We start from the raw sequence: 23,792 nt of genomic DNA, 5'->3' as shown, positions 1-23,792 counted from the left end.
TGGTAAGATATGGTGTGTCGCTGGTGCGGGCTGGCCAAGTAACACTCCTTTGTGGAACCCTTGGACTTGACTAACTAGTTCCTTCTGTGGGAGAAACACATCCTCCCTATTGCCTGGTTTTCTCTGTTGAGCATCACTACTATTGAACTGAAGCTGTGATCAGGGCTCACAGTGAGAATATGATCATAGTGCCCTGTCAGCTATGGCCCTGTCACTCCTGGGACTGAGAAGAGATCCTGTGAGAGGGGCTGTCCTCAGTTGTCAGTCTGTATGCCAAGGCAGGTGGACAGTGCCTCCCCAGTCAGCTTGGGATGGGCAGTAACAGGAGGACAGGGCGGTGGGTACCTCAGACTGAAGCTGTCCTTGAGGCTGCTAGGTCACCCCTGCCTCTTCATTGGACAGGAAGAAGGAGGGCCAGTGAAGCATGGGTCCTTAAAGGAGGCTGCAGTGATGCTTGTGGGCACCCAAGGGCAGAGCGTCCAAACACCCTAGGATAGTACCAGATGAATGTCTGTGCCATCACAGTTATATGATGGATGCGGAGCCTGAGCAGTTCAGCTGCCTGTTCCTGGGACGGACCAGACTCTCTGGATCTGGTCCTCAGCAGACAAGAACAGAGAGAAGCAAGGGTATCATTGAGCAGCATTTGGTGTGTCCTTGGGTTCAACTTGAAGAACTTCCCACAGGAGGATGGCCCTGAACTCACTGTGTAGCTCATGCTGGCCGCAAACTCATAATCTTCCCATCTCAGACCTCCTAAGACTGGAATTACAGACATGTACCACCACATCTAGCTTCTAATTGCCCTTGACTACACTTAAGAGTGATAGGGGATGATTTCGTCTTGTGGGACCATGTGTAGAGTATAGCCTCTGTAGGCCAGTCAGCTCCACTACATGGACACAGGGATAGGTGAGGGGATAAAGACTCTCTGTGCATGAATATGGAATATTTTGAAATAAAATGTTGAGGAGGATGGGGATATAGCTCAATGGTAGTGCTCTTTTGTAGCATATGTGAGAACCAAGATGGGGGGGTGTATGAGGGTTAGATGTGGTGGTATAGGCCTGTCATCCCAGCTACTCTGGAGCTGGGCAGAAAGATCTGGAGTTCATAGCCTGTCTGGTCTTGAGACTAAGCTCAAAGCCAGCCTAAGTACCTTACTGAGACCATCTCAAAATAAAAATGGAAAAGAGTATAAGGGATGTGGTAATTCACTGGTAAAAATGCAAGCCTCTCTATTCTTAACATGCCCAGCCCAGTTCGCATACATACATTTACAAATCTGTGTGTGCATAGCCCACATGGCCTGCAGAGGGTGAAGGGATTGTGCTCTGTTCCCTAAGCCTGTCTTTTTCTATGGGAAAACATTTCATGAGGTTGGGTACGGAACTGGGGACTCAATATTTTGGAAGGATTTTGAAAGGTTTCTGTAGAAGAATTCTTTTTGGTGGTAGTGGGTGATTTGCAAACAGAATCACAATATACAGCCCCAGGCAAGGCTCAAACTCGAAGTGATCCTCCTGCTTCAGCCTTCCAAATGCTGGGATTACAGGCAGGCCTGTACCCATATCCTGAAAACAATGGAGGAATTCCAAATCAAGTATAAGTTAGGAAGCATTGTGGATTCCATAGTTGTGCAGTTATGTCTCTGTGAATAGCAGGTTTGCAAAGGGCACTGTCACACATGAAAAGGTAGGCAGTGTGGGATATTTCTACCAAGACCAACTAGTGTGACATTAGTGAAAGTGAATGTCAATGCCAGCTTGAAGTAGTGGTTGAAAATATAGGTTATCGGGAGTTCAAAGGGTGTGAGCCAATCTGTGACATCAACAGCCTGTGATTTACTAGGGAAGAGAGGCAGAGGTCAGCCATTTCTCAAAAGAACTGCGTCACTCTCAGGGTCCTGTCATCTAGAAGAGTGTGGTGAAGGACCCTGGGGTTCCTGAGGGATTTTAAGGTTACCTGTAGTTGGAGGGTAGTGAAGAAACCAGTTCAGGAAACCATGCAGGTCCCACCATGTAGGACCAGCACATTCCCATCTGCAGCCTCTTAAGGCTGAAACTCAGATGTCCAGCCATCACTATAGAGAAGTCACCGAGTGCCATCCAAGCCCTGTGAAACCCTGCGCGGTTCTGCTAGGACAGACCAGACACTGATAAGACTTTATTACTGTCTTTTCTGCTCCTTCCCTTTCCTCTTATTGGAGATTGAACCCAAGTCCCTTTGGATGTGAGGCAAGCATCCTGTCATTTTTTCCTGTTCATTTTCAGTCAGGTCCTCACCCAGTTGATCAGGCTGGCCCTGGACTCTAACTCTGTAGCGTAGGCAGACCTTGAACTTGGATCTTCTCTCAGCTTCCTAAGTGGCCTGCATCAGTGCCCAGCTCCGGTAGAACTTAAAAAAGCTGAGGAACTGGATGTGGTAGTGTGGGCCCAAGAGAACCTTCAGGCCAGCCTGTGACACTGACACCTGCTCCCCACCAAATGATACCAAAAAGCTGATGAAGTGAAGCTAAAACTAAAAGGAATTTGCAGGCTCCTTTGCTCTTCTTTGAAAAGGGTGGAAGTGACAGGCCTATGTGACCCAAGGTGACAGGCCTATGGAGTCTCTAATGAGACTGGTATCCTCCCCCTCCTTCAGGTCACTCCTGCTGCCTCTCTCTCCCCACAGTGGGGGAATCCCCTGAAAACCCTGGCCCCAGGGTTGGGAGGGGAAGGAGGAAATGCCCAGTTCCTGATCCAGCTTCTCGGAGTATCTGGGAGCCTGTCTTAGTCAGTGTTCTACTGCTGTGAAGAGACACATGGCTAAGGCAACGCTTACTTAAAAAAGCATTTAATTGGGGGCTGGCTTACAGTTTCAGAAGTTAGCCCATTATCACCATGGCAGGAAGCATGACAGCATACTGGCAAGCATGTTGCTGGGGAAAATAGCTAAGAATTCCACATCCTGATTCTCAGGCAGCAGGATTTGAGAGAGAGAGAGAGAGAGAGAGAGAGAGAGAGAGAGAGAGAGAGAGAGAGAGAGAGTTAGTTCCACTTCCTGGTTAATTAACATTCAAATATACGAATCTTTGGGGCCACTTTTCTTTTTTTCAAAATCATTTTTATTACTTTTTTTACTATTTAAAACACATTTGTAATTTGCAATGTATTTTGATCATTCTTCCACTCCCCCAAGTCCTTCTCCTTCTAGATCCTTTCTCCATCTCTACCCAACCAACTTTTAAGTTCCTTCTCTCAAAAAACAAAAAACTTAAGAAACCAACACAATCAAGAAAGCAAAATAAAACACCACCTAAAAAGAAATAAAACAAAACACCAAACTGCAACCAAATAAAAGCATGCAAAAAACTGTGGAGTCCATTATATGTTGGTCAACTACTCCTGAACATGAGGCCTGGAGTGGTTAATATGCCCAGTGTTACTACATTGAGAGAACGAATTTTCCCTCTCATAGCAGGTATAAGTGACAGCTTAGTTGTTAACTTTACCCTAGTGGCTAGGTATTCACTCACTCACTCACTCACTCACTCACTCACTCACTCACTCACTCAAAGTATAACAAAGTAAAATATAATAAAACAAAAAAAACTATCAAAACCAAAAACTATTACATCAAAGCTGGACAACACAGACCAATAGAAAAAAACAAGCCCAAAAGAAGGCATAAGAATCAGGGAACCACTCGTTTACACACTCAGGAATCCCATAAAAACACTAAACTAGGCCCTGTGCTTGCTAATCAGACTGTGTGAGTTCATATGATCTTTAATCATGTTGATTTAGAGGGCCTTGTTTTCTTGGTGCCCTTCATTCCCTCTGGCTCTTATACTCTTTCTGGTCCTCTGCCATAGGGTTTCCTGAGCTCTGAAGGGAGGGACTTGATAGAGACATTTCATTTAGGGCTGAGTGTTCCAAGATCTCTCCCTCTTTTTATCATGTCTGGCTGTGAGTTTCTACATTTGTTCCCAGCTGCTGCAAGAGGAAGTTTCTCTGATGGCTGAACAAGGCACTAATCTATGAGTACAGCAGAATGTCATTAGGAGTCATTTTTATCACCACATTTTTTTAGACCAGTATTATTTATTTGGTTTTTACCCTAGGTTTCCTGAGCTATCTAGAAGTCCCAGCTTCTTGGTCACCCAAGCTGTGTTAGGGTATGGGTTCCATCTCATGGAGTTGGCTTTAAAGGTCAGATGAGTTATTGGCTGGTTACTCACACAAGCTTTGTGCCACCGTTCCCCTACATGTTGTGCAGGTAGTACAGTGTTGAAGATAAAGGGTTTGTGACTGACTTGGTGTTTACATTTATCTTTTGGTAGTGTGCAGAGGACTTGCCTATAACAAAGATGCTAGAATGCAGGGAATGAAGGCTCTATGTAGGCACCAGCTGGACATCTCCATGTTCAATTAATTGTCTGAGCGTTGTCTTCAGCAATGGGGCTTTGCTGTTAGTTTGTGGAGAGCAACCAATAACAAACTATAGTCTTGGTAACAGCCTGAGTTGTTTGGGGATTCCCATGGGGTCCCTTTGGCCAACAACTCAATTAGATGTAACCCAGTCTTGGTACTGGAAGCTTTTTTGGTGACTCTGTTTCCTTATGGGGGTCATTCTTATGCAAAGCACCCCAGGTGGTGGCCTGTCTACTCCATCCCTTTGCTAGGCACCTGCCTCTGTCCTGCTGAGGTCTTCCAGTCTTAAAATTTTAACAAGGGCCTCACAGCCTCGAATGACCTCTGCCTTACATGTCACATGCATCCATTTTTAAAGGGTGATTATGTCCAGATTTGACTCATGGCTCCCATTTCCCTCTGCCTGCGGTTCTGGGTGTGCACTTCCCCTCAGGCCCTCCCCAGCTGCCGGGCCCAGTGGCCACAGTCGGTTCATAATGTCTCACCTCCCAGCACACATGACAACCCTCCTTGTCCCCATAGTTTAGCAGACTGACCTTGACTGCTGAGTAGGCCGTTCCTGGACTCCTCTCTGTTCCTCTTTGCAATTAAAAAAAAAAAAAAAAACAACCAAAAAACTAAAGGATAATTTATACCCTACATGATCCCCCTTTTAAAGGGGCACTGTATTTAGAGTTGTACAACTCTCACCGCAATCACTTGTCACCCCAAAAGGAAACCTTGTGTTTATTAGTGGTCACTTTCTCCCCCCTTTCAGCCTAGACAGCCACCCATCTACAGCACCACAGTGATTTGCCCATCAACGTGTCTTTTCAGTGCCTGCACTGAAACCTTCCATGGCTGTAACCTGGGCATGTACACTCCCAATCCAGAGTCTCACGGGCTGTGCCAGGGCTCCAGGAGGCTCCCCATGCTCACAGCTCACACTTCCATACCCTCATACTTCACACCTTCTCAGATTTCCTACCATCTCCACTCCCCCCCCCCCCCCCCGTCTTCACACCTCACACCTCACCCCACATCTGTGTCTTCACACCTTTCCCCCAATGCTTTGTACCTTCTGCCTCCCTACACCCTGTCAGATCCCACAGACCCACAAATCCAAGCACCTGTCTTCTATATCTTCACAGCTTTTAGCTCTTCACACTTTCCCAGGTCTCCTTACACTCCCTACTTCTCAACCTCACACCCCCCCACACTTCTCTGTCACCTCCCTTTCTTTCTTCATCCCTCCTCACATTTTACACCTTTCTTTATCTCCTTATACTTTCTATACTCACGTCTTGACACTGTCCCATACTTTATACCAGTTCCTACAACCCCTCACACTTCCCTCATCTCCTCAGACCTTCCCTCATCTCCTCAGACCTTCCCTCATCTCCTCAGACCTTCCCTCATCTCCTCAGACCTTCCCTCATCTCCTCAGACCTTCCTGTACCTCACACCTCTCCACACTTTCCCTCATCTCCTAAGACCTTCCCTCACCTCAGAGCTTCTTGTACCTCACATCTCCTCATGTTCTCAGACCCTCCTATACTTTACATCTCTCCACACTCTCCTTTGATAACCCCTGGTCTTGCACCCTCCAACCTGTAACATCTCCCTACACCTCCCCTCATCTCCTAGAGCTCCCTGTACTTCACATCTTATACCAGTTCCTCACCTTACACATCACATCTCTCTACACCCATTCAATGCCTCCCTTTAGCTCACACCTACCACACCCTCAGATCTCCTCACACTTACCCACTTCTCCTCAGACTTTCCTGCACCCCACACTTCCCTGTTTCTCCTCAGACCTTTGCACACTTCACACTTCCCTACTTCTCAGACCTTTGCACCGCCTATGTCCTCACTTCCTCTCAGACTTTCCTGCCCCTCACGTCTCTCTACACCTCATTACCTGCCCTCATGCCTGGCTAATCTCGTGTCTCCTTCATCTCACACTTTCTTATACTTCTTCTCTTCCCTCTTCTCTTTCTTCACTGGTGCTTGTTTAGGGACACGCCTGTCTGTCCCCAGGTCAGGAACCAGCTTTTCCTTTCCATGAGGCCAACCCGACCGCCTGATGCCCACCCCCTGTGAGTCCTTTGACTGGCCCATTAGAATTATTTCCTTAATCTCCTGTTGAATTCGCCCTTAACCTTAGATGGTGGGGGCGTCTTCTTCCTTTACCTCCTATGATCTGACTTTGTATCCATCAGCATATCTGTGCTGTCAGAAGCTCTGTAAACTGCAACAGAGTGATTAATCTTTGTTTGCCTCCCCTACAGGAGTTTCCTCTGCTTCCAGCTGAGTTCCGTCCAGTCAGTAGGAGTCAGTGCAGGCTCATGGAGATGGGTAGTGGGATAAGAGGTCCCAAAGACCAAGAGGTCATGTGAGGCTGAGTTTTCCTCAATCTTTAATGAAGCCCCTGCAGACAGAGTGGGTGCACAAGACAGCCTGGACTTACCATTACTATTTTACAACTCAGGTCAGATGCATATGTCTTTCAATTCACAAGGACAAAATTATGTTCAAAATATATTGATGTATGTATTGATATATAAAATATCAAATATCCATTCTCACGTCACTTATATTATTTCAGTTTCAGTTGTCAGGAATTTCTGTAAACTTTAGGGAACTGAAGTTTAAAGATGAAGGAAGAGTTCTGAGCGAGCAGAGCTTAAGGAGCCTGGCTGAATTCAGACAAGACGTGGGTGGAGCTTTTTGTTTTGACCTTGATTTGTTGGCTTGGGAGGATCATGGTGGTGTCCTATCATCTGGAATGACTCCTTCCCTTCAGGCAGGAATAAGACCTTAATGGTGAGGTGAGTTAGGGTTGGTAGGTTAGTGCCATCTTTGGTGTGGCAGGTGAGGGGTGGGGCTAGGGTTGGTAGGTTAGTGCCATCTTTGGTGTGGCAGGTGAGGGGTGGGGCTAGGGTTGGTAGGTTAGTGCCGTCTTTGGTAGTGGCAGGTGAGGGGGAGGGCTTTCCTACTTAATGCATTACTTCAATTCACATCCGGGGCTAAAACTTGGATGTCATTTTAATCTTGCTCTTCCTAATTATTGTTGGCATCATTGTTGGTATTGTTACTCCTTCTCAGGCTGCTGTGAACATCCCGTCTGTACTGCAGGGCAGTGGTCCCCTGTGTCTGTTCCCTGAGCAGCCATTAGGAAGACTGAGTGATTAAATAAGTATGGAAAAGTGCTGTGCAGCGTGTTTCTTTTGGAGACTGGTGTTATAGCAGTCTTTTAAAGGCTCTGGGAATTCCTGTAGGGGAGTGTTTCCTGGGCCCCCAGGATAGATCAGTAGGTAAAGATATTGCTGTCAAGACTGATGGCCTGAGTTTGATACCTGGGACCCACATGGCGGACTCAAAGTTGTCCTTTGACCCCCACCTGCATGCATGGCACATCCTTGCCCATATACATGCACACGCAAATAATATAAAATAAGCATTTTTCTAATGTTTCTAAATGTATTTGCTCATATGTATTTGCCCATTTCCAATACTGTTATTGATTACCGGTTCTGCTGGAACAGCATAAAGGCTCCATCTCAGAGCCAATTCTCACAGGTGTGGTTGCTGTGCTGAAGCAAGTGAATCTGTCCAAGGCTTGTGTGCTGGACATGGGAACCCTGTCCTTTATGTGGGACTGAGAAAGGATTTTCCTGGGCCTTGGCTAAGGTCATTGGGTCCCACCTGACTCCATTCAGTGTGCCCTTCGTGGAAAGAGGGCAGGAGAGCTGTGGGGCCAGGGACTTCCTGAAGGAAAAAAAAATGTTTCCTTATTTATAAGGTGCATAGTTGGTAGGGCTCAACTACCCGTGGGACTTTGGGGCTGTTTTGTCTCTCTTAAGTGAAGACATCATTCTGCAGGTTCTAGAGAAAACATTTGCAACATTGGCCAAGGCTGGAAGTGAGCTGGGATCCCACAGGAGCCCTGGGTTCATCCGCTTAGAGTCTCTCTCATGTCTTCCTGTGCTAGGCCACACCTGCAACACTGCTGAGAGCAGAGATGATTTGGTGACCCAGTCTGAGGCTGAGTCCACAGCCTATAAGTCAGTGTCCCCACTAGCTGCAGTTACAGGCTTTTTTATAGTTCTTTATATCCGGACCCTTTTTCTTCAGTGGGACTGTAAGCCATTGAAGGGAGGGCTGGTCTTTGCCTTCTCTTTGCTGATAGCATTGTGCACGGAGCTGAGCTAATTGGATAGGGCTACTCAGTTGTGCCCTAGCTGGCAATGGACCTCCGGAGGCACCATGGGCAGGGATGGGTAGTCTCCCAGTAAAGCCTTTAGAGCGTTAGGAACTTGTAGATGGTGAGTTAAAGAAAGTTACATGCACATCATCAAATGGAATGATATATTTCTATTATAAGACCATATGCCCTTTTTTGTATGTGACAGTCTTGCCTTGGCTGGCCTTGAACTTTTGAATCTCCTGAGTGGGGATGGTGGGCATATACCATCATACCTGCCTCAAAAAAACTCCTTAAAAAATAATGTAGTTTCTGTCTTTTCTTCATTGGCTACTTTAACAAAGTCTCTTGTTTTTTTGTTTGTTTGTTTGTTTTGTTTTCCCCCAGTACTGGGAACCTAGCCCAGGACCTTGCACAAACTTGATTAAGGCACGTAATTGAGGGCACTTAGTTTACATTTTGAGACAAGGTTCCACTGAGTTTCTGAGCTGACCTTAAACTCACTTTGTAGGCTAGGCAGTCTTTGAACCTGGTACACTCTGTACCTCAGCCTCCTGAGGACTGCTTCTCAGTGTCAGGAAAAGTACCTGGTGCCTGCTAAACACTTTGTGCCCCAACCTTCCATGTTTTTCTGTCATTGCAGGTGATTTTCAAAGCCAAGTCAAAATATTCTCCAGAATTACTCAAGTATCGGTAAGTACCCTGGAATGTTGCTTCTCAGACGAAGGTGAAAGTGTATATGCACCCTGTTTTATCAGCTGGAGTGTGCACATTTACACCTCTTAACACAAAACAACCTTGCAGTGGTCCTGTTTGCCTAATAGAATGCTCTCCTTGTTCATGAAAGCCTGCACATTGATAGGATTTACTGGAGTCCTGTGGAACAGTGTACACACACACACACACACACACACACACACACAACCAGGTTTGCCTTGCACTCTCTGTCCTCTTTCCTCAGCTTCCTTCTGGCTGGCTTTGCAGGTATGCACTGTCATGCTTGCTTCAAACACTATTTAAAATGTAGCTTTTGTTCGAGTGCTAGCCAACGTGAAGGAAGCCTTGAGTTTAACCCCCCAGTACCATAAAAACCAGATGTGGTGCACATCTATGATCTTTGCACTCTGAAGGAGGAAGCAGAAAGATCCGAAGTCCAGAGTCATCTCAGCTAGATACCAAGTTTGAGGCTTTTCTGGTTTATTCTAGGAGCCCAGAAGAGGGACATGGTCTGGAGGGACTCCTTGAGTGACATGTCCAGTTTATGGGAAATGGTGACAGTTGCAGGTTCCTCCTCCATGGTCTGTGGCCTTCCCTGCATCGTCAGAGAAGTCAGTCATATTTGTGTCAGGTGTGATGGTACACGCTTGTAATCAAAGTGCTTGGGATACTGAGGGAGAAGCCTGTGTTTGAGGCTTTCCTCCCTGTGCTGTGTAGTGGATTTTGAGCTAATCTGGGCTAATGGGACCCTATTTCATCAAAGGCCAGAAATAATGATCAAGTTTGGCTATGGGGACATAGTAATAAAGGGCCTCAGGGAGGGCTGGGTCACACTGCATTGTTTGTGGGCTTGTCCCAAAGCACTCCTCCACTCCTCACAAAACACTGGACAAGTGAATTATCGTGTCACCACAAAAATGTTCACAGATTTCACTTAAATACAGTTGGCCTTCCACATCCATGGATTCAACCATCAATGGCTCAAAAATACTCAGAGATAGGCTGATTCAATGGCTAGGTGGGGGAAACGTGTTTGTTGTCAAGCCCGATGACCTGAGTACTGTCTCCAGAACCCACATGTAGCAAGTGTAAAGAGAACTGGCTACCATAAGTTGTCCAATTTCCATATGTACTGTGGCATTTGTACCCACATACATAAATACTATACACCACACACACACACACACACACACACACACTACTCCCACCCCCTGCAAACAAAACAAAACCCTCAAAAAGTTCAGTACTGAACATATACAGATATTTTCTTGTCAGTTATTTACACAGCCTTTATATTATATTGGGCATCCTGCATGACACAGACTTGATTTAGGTTATACAGGAGAATATGTATAGTCTCAATGCAAATAATCCATTTCATGTAAAATTTGTCCAGGCATCCTTGGATTTTGGTATCTTTGGTGTCCTAGAACCAATCCCCTACAGAAACTGAGAGATGACTGTGTGTATATGTAATGAGGATTTTACAGACAATATTTATTCAACACTCAATTTATTTAAATGCTTTTGATTAAGTGCATGGGTGCATACGTGCGTGTGTGTGTGTGTGTGTGTGTGTGTGTGTGTGTGTGTGTGTGTGTGTATGAGTGTGTGCATGTGTGCACATGAGTGCATGAGAGAGAGCGAGAGAGAGAGAATGTGTGTGAGTGTTCACATTTATGAGGATGAGAGAGAGAGAGAGAGAGAGAGAGAGAGAGAGAGAGAGAGAGAGAGAGAGAATGTGTGTGAGTGTTCACGTTTATGAGGATGCCCAAGGAGACTGGAGGTGTTGGATCCTCCGGAGCTGCAGTTCTATGGATTTGTGAGCTGCTTCCTGTGGGTGTGGGGATTGAACTCAGGTCTTCTGGATGATGTACACTGTCATAACCACAGAGCCATCTCTTTGGCCCCCAGAAGAGTTACTTTTTTATTCCGAGTTTTTATCCAAGAAACAAGTTCAGAAAATTGTGCATGGCTTGAGAGTCCTTGCCTAACACTGACTGTCCTATAGTTTGTCTGTTCTGACTTCTGTCACTGCTGTTGCATAGTTCTCTGTGTGTTTCCATCACACTGTTGAAATGGAACTTTGATCCACTGAGATGCTGGGATGTTGGAGCCAGGAGATGTGGTAGCTGCTCTTCTTCTGCAAAAGTTTAAAAATTAGAAAAGAAAGAAACCATGAGATGGAACATGAACTAGGAGATACATTAACTATAGAGTTATTACAGGGGGGAGGGGGAGAGCAGGAGAGACGAGAGAGAGAGAGAGAGAGAGAGAGAGAGAGAGAGAGAGAGAGAGAGAGAGAGAGAGAGACAGAGACAGAGACAGAGACAGAGAGAGACAGACACACAGAGAGACAGAGAGAGAGAGAGAGAGAGAGAGAGAGAGAGAGAGAGAGAGAGAGAGGGAAAGTAAGAGAGACAGGGAGAGTGAGAGAGCAAAGAGAGAGGAAGCCAAGAGCAGAGCAGAGAGTAAGAAGAATTAGTGGTCGACCACCAGAAACAGAGGTGTTGTGTGGCCATGTCATGGTTATGTCACTCATTACTGGACTGGAGTTGCATAAGGACTCTATGCATGTGCAAGCTTCCCCTTTTAAACGTGTACCTCCACGTTCTCTCTCACCTTGCCCCTTCCTTCTTCCTCTTTGCTCTCCCCCCTTTCTCTCCCTTTGTCTCTTCCCCCACCCCTGTGATAAACTCTATGGTTAATGTACTCTCTATGGTTCATGTTCCATCTCCATCTCCCACCTTTCTAATTTTTAAATTTAAACAAAAGAACAACATTGCTTTTGCAGAACAACAACAGTATCCTTAATCTCAAAATTGCGAATACCCTCAACACCAAAACACCTGAACGTGCATATGAAACGAGTGATTGTTTTCTTGTTATTTACATTTGGGATCGAACTGTTCCTAAGACACCTCATTCTAATGTTACAGTCCCAGTTTTTTTATAACACCTTAATTTTTATAGTGAGTTAATTGTGTTTGGGATTAAACCAGGGCTTTGCATAGTCACAAGCCTCTTGGATGAGGGACACTTGGTTTGTAGTGAGTAGAAAGCTGTCTTACGGTAACAAACCAGCTCGTCTGTGCTTTGCACTGTAATCTCCCAGGCAAGTACTAACCAGGTTGATCCTGCTTAGTGTTTGTGGTTTCTGAATTAGTGGTGCTTAATCCATGTTGACACATGGAAAGAAATGAAAACTACTGACGCTGCCGCCTCTTGCAGCCCCTGCTACCTCCCAGGACCTGCAGTGATGAATGCCGTTGACGTTCTGTGTCTGCCACACAGAGCATCTGAATGTTTGCATTCTGACCTCTTCTTTAATATTTTGGTGGGGTAGAGGTGGGGATCTGAGATGGTGGTTCAGCCCCCCAGTGCCAGGGTTGAGCCCCAATCACATACTTCCGGTATGTTGGGATCTCATTTCCCTGGGCCACATGCCTTGTCCCTCCTTCCAGGGTGTTCACACACACTCTGAGCTCCTAGTCATTAGAACTGGTGACCATATGACTTTCCATTGTCATCAAATGGGCCAGAGTTGCGTATGGCTCTGGGTACAGGGCTGTGAGGGAGGCATCTACAGTCTGCTTGGAAAGGTGTCCTTTGTGCATGGCAAATTGTCTTCAAGAGGATGTTGTATTTTGGGAGGCAGAGGGAGCCAGGTTCAGGTATCTCATGCAGGGCTTTGGGCCGGAGTCCTTCCTCCTGAGGCAGGGTTTTATGTATTCCAGGCTGGCCTCCAACCTATTATAGTATCACGGAAGATGACTGGGAACTTCTGATCCTCTCCTGCTTCCACATCTCAAGTGCCGGGTTGACAGGCATGCAACACCTCTCTCAGCTAACACAGCACTGGGAATCAAACCCAGGGCCTCATACATGCCAGGCAAGCATGCCAGCAGCTGAACTACATCCCCAGCCCCCTTAGTCCTTCTCAAAACATACACAGCAGTGGCAGGAACCCCACTTGCTTGGTGTGAGCACAGCCAGGCCTCAGGCTCTGGACCTTGTATAGCAGGAGGCAGGCAATGAGTTGATTCTTCATCTCTTTGGCTGTAAGCTGTGAGAAGCCTGTGGAATTGAAGGAAAACAGAGAAAAGGGAGTGTGCATGTCTGTAGGTATGGGCACATCAGAGTCAGCAAAGGTCTCTGTAGTAGCTACTGAGCTGAGTGAGCTACAGGCTGTACTGGAAGCTAAAGAGAAAAAGGCCTTGTGGGATCGTGGCTTCTAACAGATACTGAGATTACAAACATAGGCATCGTGCACCAGTTTAGTGTATGTGTGTGTTGTGGGGGCGGGGGTACGTACATGTATGCACTTATGCACTCAGAGGCCAGAGGATGACACTGACATTTTATGTCCAGCTCTATCCTTATCCTTGTTCAGTGAGGTAGTCTCTCACTGAATCTGAAACTAGGCTGCCAGCCGACAATTCCCATCTGTCATCCTACCCAGTCACTGGGGTTACAGGTGTGTATAGCCATGCCCATTTTGTGTATGTTCTGGGGATTTGAACTAATGATTACCTGCTGAGCCAAGCCCTCACACGGGTACATTTTTGAGTCACACGATTTCACTCCTCTTTGCACGTCCACCACATAGGCCTGCCAGAAAGAGACCATAACGTGGGGCGGACTGTGAGGGGAACCTGAGGTTGAGGAGTCTGCATTACCTGTGTGCTGGTCTGGCACATGTGCGGCTCTGAACAACTGTAAGATGAAACTGCTAGTGAAACAAACGGTTTAGGGCTTGGGCTCTGTAGTTTGATAAGACTTAGCAAGGGTGTGCGGTGCCCTGGGTTCAATCCCTACTACCACGAAAGAAAAATAAGAAAAAAGAGGGCAATTTTTTTTTTTTTACCCATTTAGCATTTATTAGTTGCTGTGGTAGATTTGTATTGTGGTTTTCTTGCAGCATTCGAGCTCAAATCCAGGTCTCTGTGCTAGGCAAGTACTCTGCACTTAGCTATGTTCCCAACCCTAGCAGTGGCAGAGTTTTTTGTTTTGTTGTGTTTAGCCTTTCTTCATTTTATGTATGAGTGTTTTGACTGAATATATGTGTGTGTACACCTCATGTGTGCCTGGTTCCAGTAGAAGCCAGAAGGTTGCTCTTAGGGCTGGAGTTACAAACGGTTGTGAGCCATCACATGAGTTTTGGGAATTGAGCCCAGGACCTCTGGCAGAGCATCCAGTGCTTTTAATTGCTGAGCCATGTCTCTAGCCCCTGTGGCAGGTTTTTACTCATAGAGAGCACTCTCTGTGGCTGCTGAACTTGGCCCAGGAAGGGGGATACAACACATATGCAAATGAATATACAGCTGACCTGTAGCATTTGTGAGGGAGAGATTCTATGACCTAGAATGTGTAGTTATTAGGAAGTAATAGACCCTGGTGTGTCTCGTCTTCCCCAGGCTACCTCTCTATCTGGCCTCACTTTTCATTAGCCTTGTTTTCCTGCTGGTGAATCTGACCTGCGCTGTGCTGGTGAAGACGGGAACCTGGGAAAGGAAGGTGATCGTCTCTGTGAGAGTGGCCATCAATGACACACTCTTCGTGCTGTGTGCCATCTCTCTCTCCATCTGCCTCTACAAAATCTCCAAGATGTCCCTGGCCAACATCTACCTGGAGTCAAAGGTAAGGTGGGAACATGGTCAAGTTCTTTATTCTGAAAATGGCTTCATAGTTTGCACCTAAGTCAGGATCCTGCTCAGCCTGTGGTTCACTGAACTTCATGTGAACTTTTATTTCTGGGTGGCTTTAGTGTATGTTAGGTATGTAGTCTCTGGAAAAGTTAAGTCTGGTTTAGGACTACATCTATTTAAGTGTTAACTTATTTTTGTGGTGCTGGAGACCAAACCCAGAGCCTGTGTGTGCCAGGCAAGCATCCACCACTGAGTTGCAGCCCTGCACATTTGAAAAATTTTTATATGGAGATGAGGTCTTTGTAAATTGTCCAGGCTAGCCTCAAACTTGTGATCCTCCCACCTTAGGCTTCCAAGGAATGTGCCATTAGGCCTGGCTGAACCCACATCTTAACTGTCTAGTAGGATAGCTGGACCAACAACACTGATAGCAAGCATGAGTCTAGTGTTGACTGTGTCCTTGGCCCCTTGATAAACACCTTTTTGGGGATGGGTAATGGGATCAAACTCAAGGCCTCCTCGTGTATATTAGGCAAAATCTGTACCACTCAGCTCTATCCCAGCCTTTAAAATAACCGACAATAGCAACTATTTTAAGACAGGATCTCACTAAGTTGCCTAGGCTAGCTTTGAACTCACTGCTACCCTGGCTGGACTTGTGATCCTCCTGGCTTCAGCCACCACTGCTAAAGCTGGGATTATGGGCTTACACCTCCAGGCCTGACCTGACGAGCATTTTTAGTGGCTGAGCTAATAATGTCAGCCTCCCATTTCAATGGGAGTAGGTAATGTTAAATCCCTACTTATTGGTAAGGAAACTGAGACATTCACAGAGAGGTCAGGAAGCATGTCCTAGGTCAGTGAATGAGGGCCAGGGTTCACAGCCTTCCAATACCTGTTGTGCCTCTGTGGTGACTCATCCACCCTCTCCTTGGTGGTAGGAATGTTCCCAGCTCTTGCTCCTGGATAGCCAGGGGGACTGGCCCCTCACCTCCATCCTTACCCTCATCACTCCTCTGGCTGTCAATTGTCAGGAGACTGTGATTTCCCCAGTGTCTGCACTTCTGAATGCAGAGCCTGTTACAACGTGACAGACCTGCTATTGCCTTCCTCTGGGACTCTTCTGGCCTGAGTATGCATTTAGCCTGAAAACTGCAAGGCAGCTGGGCTTCCACTGTGTGGTCTTTAAAAGTTGTCAGTAGATGAAAATCTCTGCCGCTAGCCCTCACAGGGCACCGAATGATTCAGTTGGACTCATGAAAATCCTACACATTAGCTGGCCCAATTCTTTCATTTGTAAATTTTGATGACTTTTACACTTAATTTTTGCCATAAAGTTCATCATCTTACCTTTAATACATGAGCTGTACATAAAAGTTTGAAAAGTAAAAGCCATTTTTAGAAGGAAGGATTAAGCTGTCAGATATTAGCTGACCCCAGTGACAAAATGAATGACCCTTTGATGGAATTCTGACTCCTCAGTGCAGGATGTAAGTCAGCGCTGCTTTCCTGTGTCCTGGTAACTAGCTGGGGGTCCTTTAACTGATGCAGAAACTGATAAAGCATCATAAAGACTTATCCCAAGTCACAGATACTTGAGTGACCCCATCCGGAGGCCAAGCAGGAAGACTGTGCTCCCAGCCTAGAAGGTTCTAGACTTTGAACAAGGCCATATGCATCCTGGCTGGGGCTTGTAGGCTGTGCAAGGCACTCAGCCAGGATCTTGTTACTGAACAACAGGACTTAAAAGATCTGATGAGCCTTTTGACATTCTGGCTCTTAAGATCAAGGCCTTGTGGGCTGGGGTGATGCCTCAGCCAGTAAAGTGCAAACATAAGGACCTGGCTCTGATTCCTCCAGAAACCACATTAAGAGTTCAACATCACTTGTTCATAATCCCAGTGCTCAGCAGAGGAGACAGGGGATGAGCAAACCCCAGGTAGTGAGACCCTTTCTCAAAGACAGGGTGGAGTGTAACCAAGGAAGACACACACACCCAAAGGCCTTGGGAAAAAGGCCCATTCCCAGATGAAGGAAACAGAAATCTGAGAAGAAGGGGTACAGATGTAGCAAGGCCTGGGTGGAATGCTCTGGTAGAAATGGCTACCTGCCAAGGCTCTCGATTATCAAGGTTTCCTGGGTGACACCAGGGGAAGGAACAGGCTGGTGCATCTGCAATGCCCATTCCTGTTGGCTTTGTCTTCCAGGGCTCATCAGTATGTCAGGTAACTGCTATCGGTGTCACCGTCATCTTGCTCTACACCTCTCGGGCCTGCTACAACCTGTTCATCTTGTCATTTTCTCAGATGAAGAATGTCCACTCCTTTGATTATGACTGGTACAATGTATCAGATCAGGTCAGTGGGGACATGACAAGGTGTTGCCTGCACAGGGACCAGATCAGTGGGATGTGGTAAGATGCTGCATCGGTGGGCAACAGGTTGGTGGGCAAGGTATTGCTTCAGTGGGGACCAGGTTAGTAGGATGCAGTGAGTGCTCCCTGTTTCTGCTCTTGCACAGTGAATGCTGCTGGGTGTACAGAAGGAAACAGGTATCTTCCCCGCCCCGTGGGAGTTGATGCCCACTGATGTGCAGACACAGATAAACCTGTGTGGTGGAGAAATGAACCCCTCTAATAGGACTCTATTGGATTGCTTTCCAATACTCCATAGTGTTATCAGGAAAAACAGCAAATGCCCAAAAGCATGCAAGTCTAGGTATAAAATCCCACCAGTGCACACAGATGGAGCTGACCTAAGACAGTGAGATAAAAATAAAATGACCTCACTGAGCTAAATCCACAGTGGTTAGTTACATGCATAGTGTCCCTGGAAAAGATGAAACAATGGCTGTAACCTAGCAACCTTGGCCAAGCCTGTCCCACAGGTGCAGCAGGGAGAAAGCTGGGCAAGGATGCTCAAGTCCATGTGCCATTTGAGGAAAACCAGACATAAGATTCCTAGATCTTAAGCAGTGGCCAGTGATAGAGATGTTCGTCATACAGTACACATAAGGTTTTCAAGAGCAGACCAGCAGCACTGGTACAGACATGTTAAAACCATCACCACTGCCCACTTGACCTTTTCATCTTTCCAAACTGAACCTTCGTCAAGCAACAGATTTGGTTTTAACAAGTTACTTCCATTTTTTCTTTCAATCAAGAGCCTAATACCGCCATGTCTGGGGTGTGATGGTTTTGCAATGCTTGTTTTTGGTGGTTTCAATCTTCTGTGCCTTCTTGGGGAAGGGAGACAGCACTGAGCTGAGCCATGGCAGTCTAAGAGAAGTAGGAGACATGAGTGCCATCACCCTGGGGAGGAACGAGGCAGCTTTTGGCTTGACTTACTAGAGGAGCTTGAGGACCAGGTTGTTGCTTAGTGTTTTCCTCCTGGTAATGAGCTGAGAAGCTGCCACATCTGGGTCCTCTCTACTCTGGGACTTTCCCTCCATGAAGCCTCCGTAGCCCTCCCCTTGAGCACTGCCTTGCTCAGGGGACTTTTCCTGGACAAGCTGCCTGTGGTCAGCTCCCATGGAGAACAGGGTGTGGCTATTGTTATGATCACTCTGGACAGACAAGCTGCTCTCCTTTAGGAGTCTGGGCTGTGTAGGGGCTCTGGGTTCATCCCCTGAACTGCAAAAGTAAATGAGTAGCCAGTTGTGACTAACCATCCTAAATGGTTTCCATGTGCCTCCAGCTGAGCCCTGACCCATCACTGTGACTATGTTCCAAAGTGCAGGCTTTAGAGGTTGTTTCACTATTCCTAGAAGCGTTCTCTACCGTGTCCTCTATCACTGGTTGCCTGAGGCCTCATGACTTCATTTTCCCCGCTCTGGAACAGGCAGATCTGAAGAGCCAGCTGGGTGATGCCGGCTATGTAGTGTTCGGCGTGGTGCTCTTCGTGTGGGAGCTCCTACCCACCACCTTGGTGGTTTACTTCTTCCGAGTCAGAAACCCCACGAAGGACCTTGTAAGTACCCACTCTATCCATTTGCTGGCACCCTTAATCCTCCCGAAACCTGAAAGTAGGCTTTTCCCTCCCAGCTTTTCAGTGAAGCTTCTTGCATCCCATTGTGAGGTAGGTCATCCATGACTCTTTCTTAATCCTCTTAAAGAAACTGTGTTTGGGGATTTAGCTTTATTTCACAAAGGAAATGGAAGTTAAGGTACATCTCACGGCCTGGGGACTAGGGATTCCCAATGCCACACAGTATTCGCGTCCTCCACACACACATGCTGCTCTTTTGGCAGAAGATGGAGGGCTGGAGACATGGCAGTTGGTAGAGTGTTTGCCTAACATGCATGAAAGCCCTGGGTTTGGTCCTCAGTACCACATAAACTAGACATGTGATCCTAGCACTGGGGAGACAGAAGCAAGAGGATCAGCGGTTTAGTCATCCTTGGCCACATAGTGAGTTCAAGGCCAGCCTGAGCTACATGATACCTTATCTGAAAGACTATTTTTAAAAAGGGGAAATGGAGACTCACTTTATCCCAGAGTGACAACAGCTCATCAGGGAGTGGGAGAGCAGGGCAGTGGCATAGTAGTGACCATGCTAAAACTACCCACTTGTGTTTGGTCACATCTGCTGAACCAGCCCTATAGTGGAGAAAACCATGTCAAGTTCAGAATCCCCTGGAAGCCTGGCTGCACCACACATGCTAGGGCACAGCTTTGCCTTCCTGAGCTGGAGGGGAGGCAGTGTGAGCAGAAGGGGGCATAGAATGATGCGTGTAGCCACAGCACAGCTCCTGATCCATACCTGGGTAACAACAGCTTGCTGCTCTTCTTCCCTACTCATTTCTGGGTGGTCACTGCTGAGCCAGGCACAGGAAACAGATCAGAGTGAGGTGAGAGGTGAAGCCCAGCATGGCTATGCCTTCCCTGCCCGGATGGACTCCAGCAATGTCCATGTGCATTTTTTGAGAATTCAGTTTGGGGCAAATGGACGAAAGGATCGAGGAAGGATCCTGAAGACCCCCCCCCCCAGACCATGTGATTAAAGACAGGCGTGTCTCCACATGGACTGTCTGCTTTAGTTTAGTTTGGGGAACTTTTCGTTGTGTTGAGACAATCCTGCTGTAGAACACAGGCAGGCCTCGAGATAAAGCCTCTTGCCTCAGCCTTCCAAGTGCTGGGATTATGAGCATGAATGAGACCATGCCTGGCCATTTGTGTGCATCTGTGAGGAATAAAAATCACTCAGTAACTTCCATTATAAGTGACAAATCACTCAGTAATTCATCATTGGAATTAAGAACTATGGATTTCATTACCCTCTCTCCCTCCTACTGATCCCCTTTGTCTCACCAACTAGTCAGTTCTTTTTTACAAACTGCCTATAAAGCAGCCCCTCTCTCCTCTGTTATGTATTTTGGGGACTGGGGAAGGTAGTTCAGTTGGTAGAATGCTTCCCTAGCATGCAGGGAACCTTAGGTTCAGCCCCTAACACCTGAGAGGCAGAGGGAGGAAAATCTAAAATTGAAGGTCATCTTTGGCTATTAAGGTTGAGGCTAGCCTGGGATACATGAGATCCTGTCTTTTTTTTTTTTTTAAAGTATGCACAGGCTCATTAAATACTCTAGCTAATGACACTACTTCCTCATGCTAGCAGGCAGTTGTGTGCATGGATGCTAAATGATAAAATCTTCTCCTAGAGCAACCCTGGGATGGTCCCCAGCCATGGATTCAGTCCCAGATCTTACTTCTTTGACAACCCCCGAAGATACGACAGTGATGATGATCTTGCCTGGAACATTGCTCCTCAGGGACTTCAGGGAAGGTAAGAGCTGCTCTGTTGGAGAGTGGGCCACTGGAACAGATCAAACTGGAAGACTTTCTCTGCACAGTGCTGTCCTGCAGGGTCAGGTTCACCGAGGGAAGTAGCCAGGTGTGAGAGAAAAGTCTATGAAAGATTCCTGCCCCCAGCAGTTTTCCTACTCAGTAGTCCATGGAATGCTTAATAGCTGTGCTGATTTTAAAGAGATCAACCTTTACTTATAGGACTTCTCCGAGCCCACCCAGAGAGGGCCAGGGCATTTGCTGTTCGAATCACTCAGTGGAACGTGATCTGGGACATCCAGGCAGACACCTCGGATCCTCTTCTAAAGCCAGAGAATACACGAACAATAATCACTAGTGTGAATATACTATAAGAACCAAAATTTGAAATCTGTCATTCTTAAAGTTATTTACTAAGATACTCACAAATGTCACCTCATTCAGTGTTTGCTACAACCCTATGAGGTCAGTATAATGGAGTTCTCATGGTTTAAGACCTGTCTGTGGGAGTCCCTTTGCTGAGTAAGCAGCGTGGCTGGCCCTGGTGCACACTCAGTGCCAGAGCACATGGGAATTGCCTCCTTTCTTGAAAATTCACTAGTGGGGTGGGCACTTACACATGGCAGCATTTACAATGGTGTGTGTGCTCAAGACAGTAAAGAAGCTGTGCCTAGCTGCCTTCAACTAGTTCTAGAGTCTGGATAACAGCTAGGAAAAAGAAGATAGGAAGCGCCTGCCTGCAGGGCCAGGAGCAGCCCTTGTGGCTTTGGTTCCTCCTCTCCCTGTGCACGGATCTGCCCAGTGCTCAGAAAGCTGTGCTTGCTTTTCACTCTGTATAACTAACAGTCAAAGTCTTTGGAAATGGGGAAAGTGCTTTGAAAAGACCTTAGTTTTGGGATACAGAGCTGAGGCAGAACATATTACTGTCTCAGTGGGTAGGGACATCATATACTCCCTTCCCCCATTATATAAAAACCAAAAACAAGGTAGCAGTTAGGGAAAAACACAGAGCAGTCATGTGTAAAGTATAGACTCTGGAAGCAAGCCAGCACACAAAGATTTCTCAAGGTCAAAAGATACCCTCCCAGATTTTGAGCTCCACTTCTTCCTAAAATTGTTCTCTTATCTAGCTATCCTACCAGAGCATCACTAACCATCACTTGCCAGATGTTACCAAGAACAGAGGGGGGGGTACTCACCCTGTACCCAGAGGGAGAAAAGACCCTTTTCCATAGAGGAAAATGAAAACAGTGTATTGAGTTCTTATATCTTAAATACTGCTCTTGAAGACTTTTGTATTCACTCAACCCTGACAACAGCCCAACAAGGAAGTTACTAATGTCACTCCTGTCCCACAGATGAGGAACTTGAGACATACAAGTTATCTGTCCAAAACACATGGGTAGTGAACTATAATAGCACCTTAGAATTCAGATACAATTTTTTGCTAAAACTATGTTTTCCACAGTGGCTAGTTTAGGTCCTAGTAGTTCCAAACTTCTGAACTCTTCAGGGTTCGGTAGACTTTAAAACAGGCTGCCAGCACTGTGTTGGTGTAGCTGGTGGGGAAATGGGCTTCAAGACACAGCATGAAGATCTCAGGTCTATTGCTAAACTACACAAGCCACATGTACACAATACATTGTGTCAAGCTACTGAACTGGTTTTGTTTGTTTGTTTAAAGTTTTGCTCCAGACTACTATGATTGGGGACAACAAAGTAACAGCTCCCTGGCACAAGCAGGACTTTTGCAACAAGACTCCACTTTGGATCCAGACAAAGCAAGCCAAGGGTAGCACCAGCTGACTGTCCTAAGGAAGAGTCCTCTGTTGAAAACCTTCAGCCAGACAGACTGGATGACAGCTGAGTTTTTAGGCACTTTTCCTCATGAAACGGGACTTCAGTTTTTTGCTATAGCTTTCTCATGGCTAGATAGGACTGAGCGATAAACCCTCACTTTAGTACTAGCAAAGAGCCTGGCTATTTCAGTGGGTATAATTTAAAATTTTAAAAGAGATTCTGTACTTTTATAAAGATGTATTTTATATAACTTAAATACTAATACTAAAGTATGCTAGGTTTTTCCTTGATTGTTATTGCGATGTATGTTGTAGTTTGCACAGATTTTCATGCATAATTCACTTTAAAACGTATAGCATACGTGGTCTAATAGTTTAAAGCTTTTGGACAAAAAGTTTCTTCAATCCTTACCTCTGAAGGTCACTGAAGGTCACTGTGATTGTGAGCACCACATTGGTGGACTCCTATAGCTGCCACTCCAGTGTTGAAGGTTAACAGGAAGCAGCGAACTACGGTGTGTACATGACTGCCTCCACAGTAGCCATTTTGTATAGTTTTCTTCAGCCCAGTGTAACTGAATACTCACTACCTCAGAAGGATGGCAAGACTGCCTTCCCTGATTCAGCCAGTGCTCACTATAGTCAACCAACAGGTCCCTACTGAGTGTCAACAATAAATATTTCTGGCCCTTGAGCTAAAGGGCTGTGGATTCCTGACAGCTTTTCTCTAAAACATATCTGTGATTTGTATGAGACTGACATGGTGTTCACTACCTGCTATCTTTAAATAGTGTGTATGAAAAAGTGGGCTCTCCCTATGTGGTAGCAGGACCCCTGTCTCAGCCAGAGAACATTCCAGACAGTGATCCCCATGTGCACTGTCTCAGGGTTCCCCTGGGCATGCTCTGGAACCAAAATGGTCATCCTGGAGGCTGGATGCTCTGGCTTCTCACAAACTGCATCGTCTGGTCACCAGAGCCAAAAGACAAGTCTCTCACAGGCTATAGCCCACTTCACACATTACTCCTGATGTCCTGGAGTTTAGGAAAAACCCATCTTGGGGATTTAATAGGGACAAGCCCACTCCCTATTTTGATGTATTTAAGATTGGGATTCCAAGTTTCAAATGGGTCATGATTGGGTTTTCATTGTATAGAACACAAAATTGACCCTGCGTAACCCCTCACCATATCTTTGCTTTTGAGTACGAGAAAACATCTGGGTTACAAGCCATTTAAAATATT

At 46.3% G+C, this 23,792-nt stretch overlaps 1 protein-coding gene across 2 annotated transcripts in view; it reads left to right on the top strand.

Moving 5' to 3' along the window:
• Gpr137b (G protein-coupled receptor 137B) overlaps positions 1-23,267 on the top strand; it is a 29,032-nt gene extending 5,765 nt beyond the window's left edge. The window contains exons 2-8 of one of the 2 annotated variants that reach the window (XR_004769357.1): positions 9,248-9,297; positions 14,739-14,961; positions 17,177-17,326; positions 18,809-18,937; positions 20,626-20,750; positions 20,972-21,214; positions 22,434-23,267. Coding sequence is in view for 1 of the 2 variants with exons in the window: in XM_027409443.2 (XP_027265244.1) it covers positions 9,248-9,297; positions 14,739-14,961; positions 17,177-17,326; positions 18,809-18,937; positions 20,626-20,750; positions 22,434-22,545 (789 nt within the window). In the remaining variant the exon portion in view is untranslated. The remainder of the gene's footprint in view (positions 1-9,247; positions 9,298-14,738; positions 14,962-17,176; positions 17,327-18,808; positions 18,938-20,625; positions 20,751-20,971; positions 21,215-22,433) is intronic. The other variant, XM_027409443.2, reaches the window with a different exon arrangement.
• The last annotated feature ends 525 nt before the right edge of the window (positions 23,268-23,792 follow it).

The sequence above is a fragment of the Cricetulus griseus genome, chromosome 3 (genome assembly GCF_003668045.3).
Source record: "Cricetulus griseus strain 17A/GY chromosome 3, alternate assembly CriGri-PICRH-1.0, whole genome shotgun sequence".
Lineage (NCBI taxonomy): Eukaryota > Metazoa > Chordata > Mammalia > Rodentia > Cricetidae > Cricetulus > Cricetulus griseus.
Note: the sequence above shows the minus strand (reverse complement) of the source record. Positions and strands in the feature narration are given on the sequence as shown.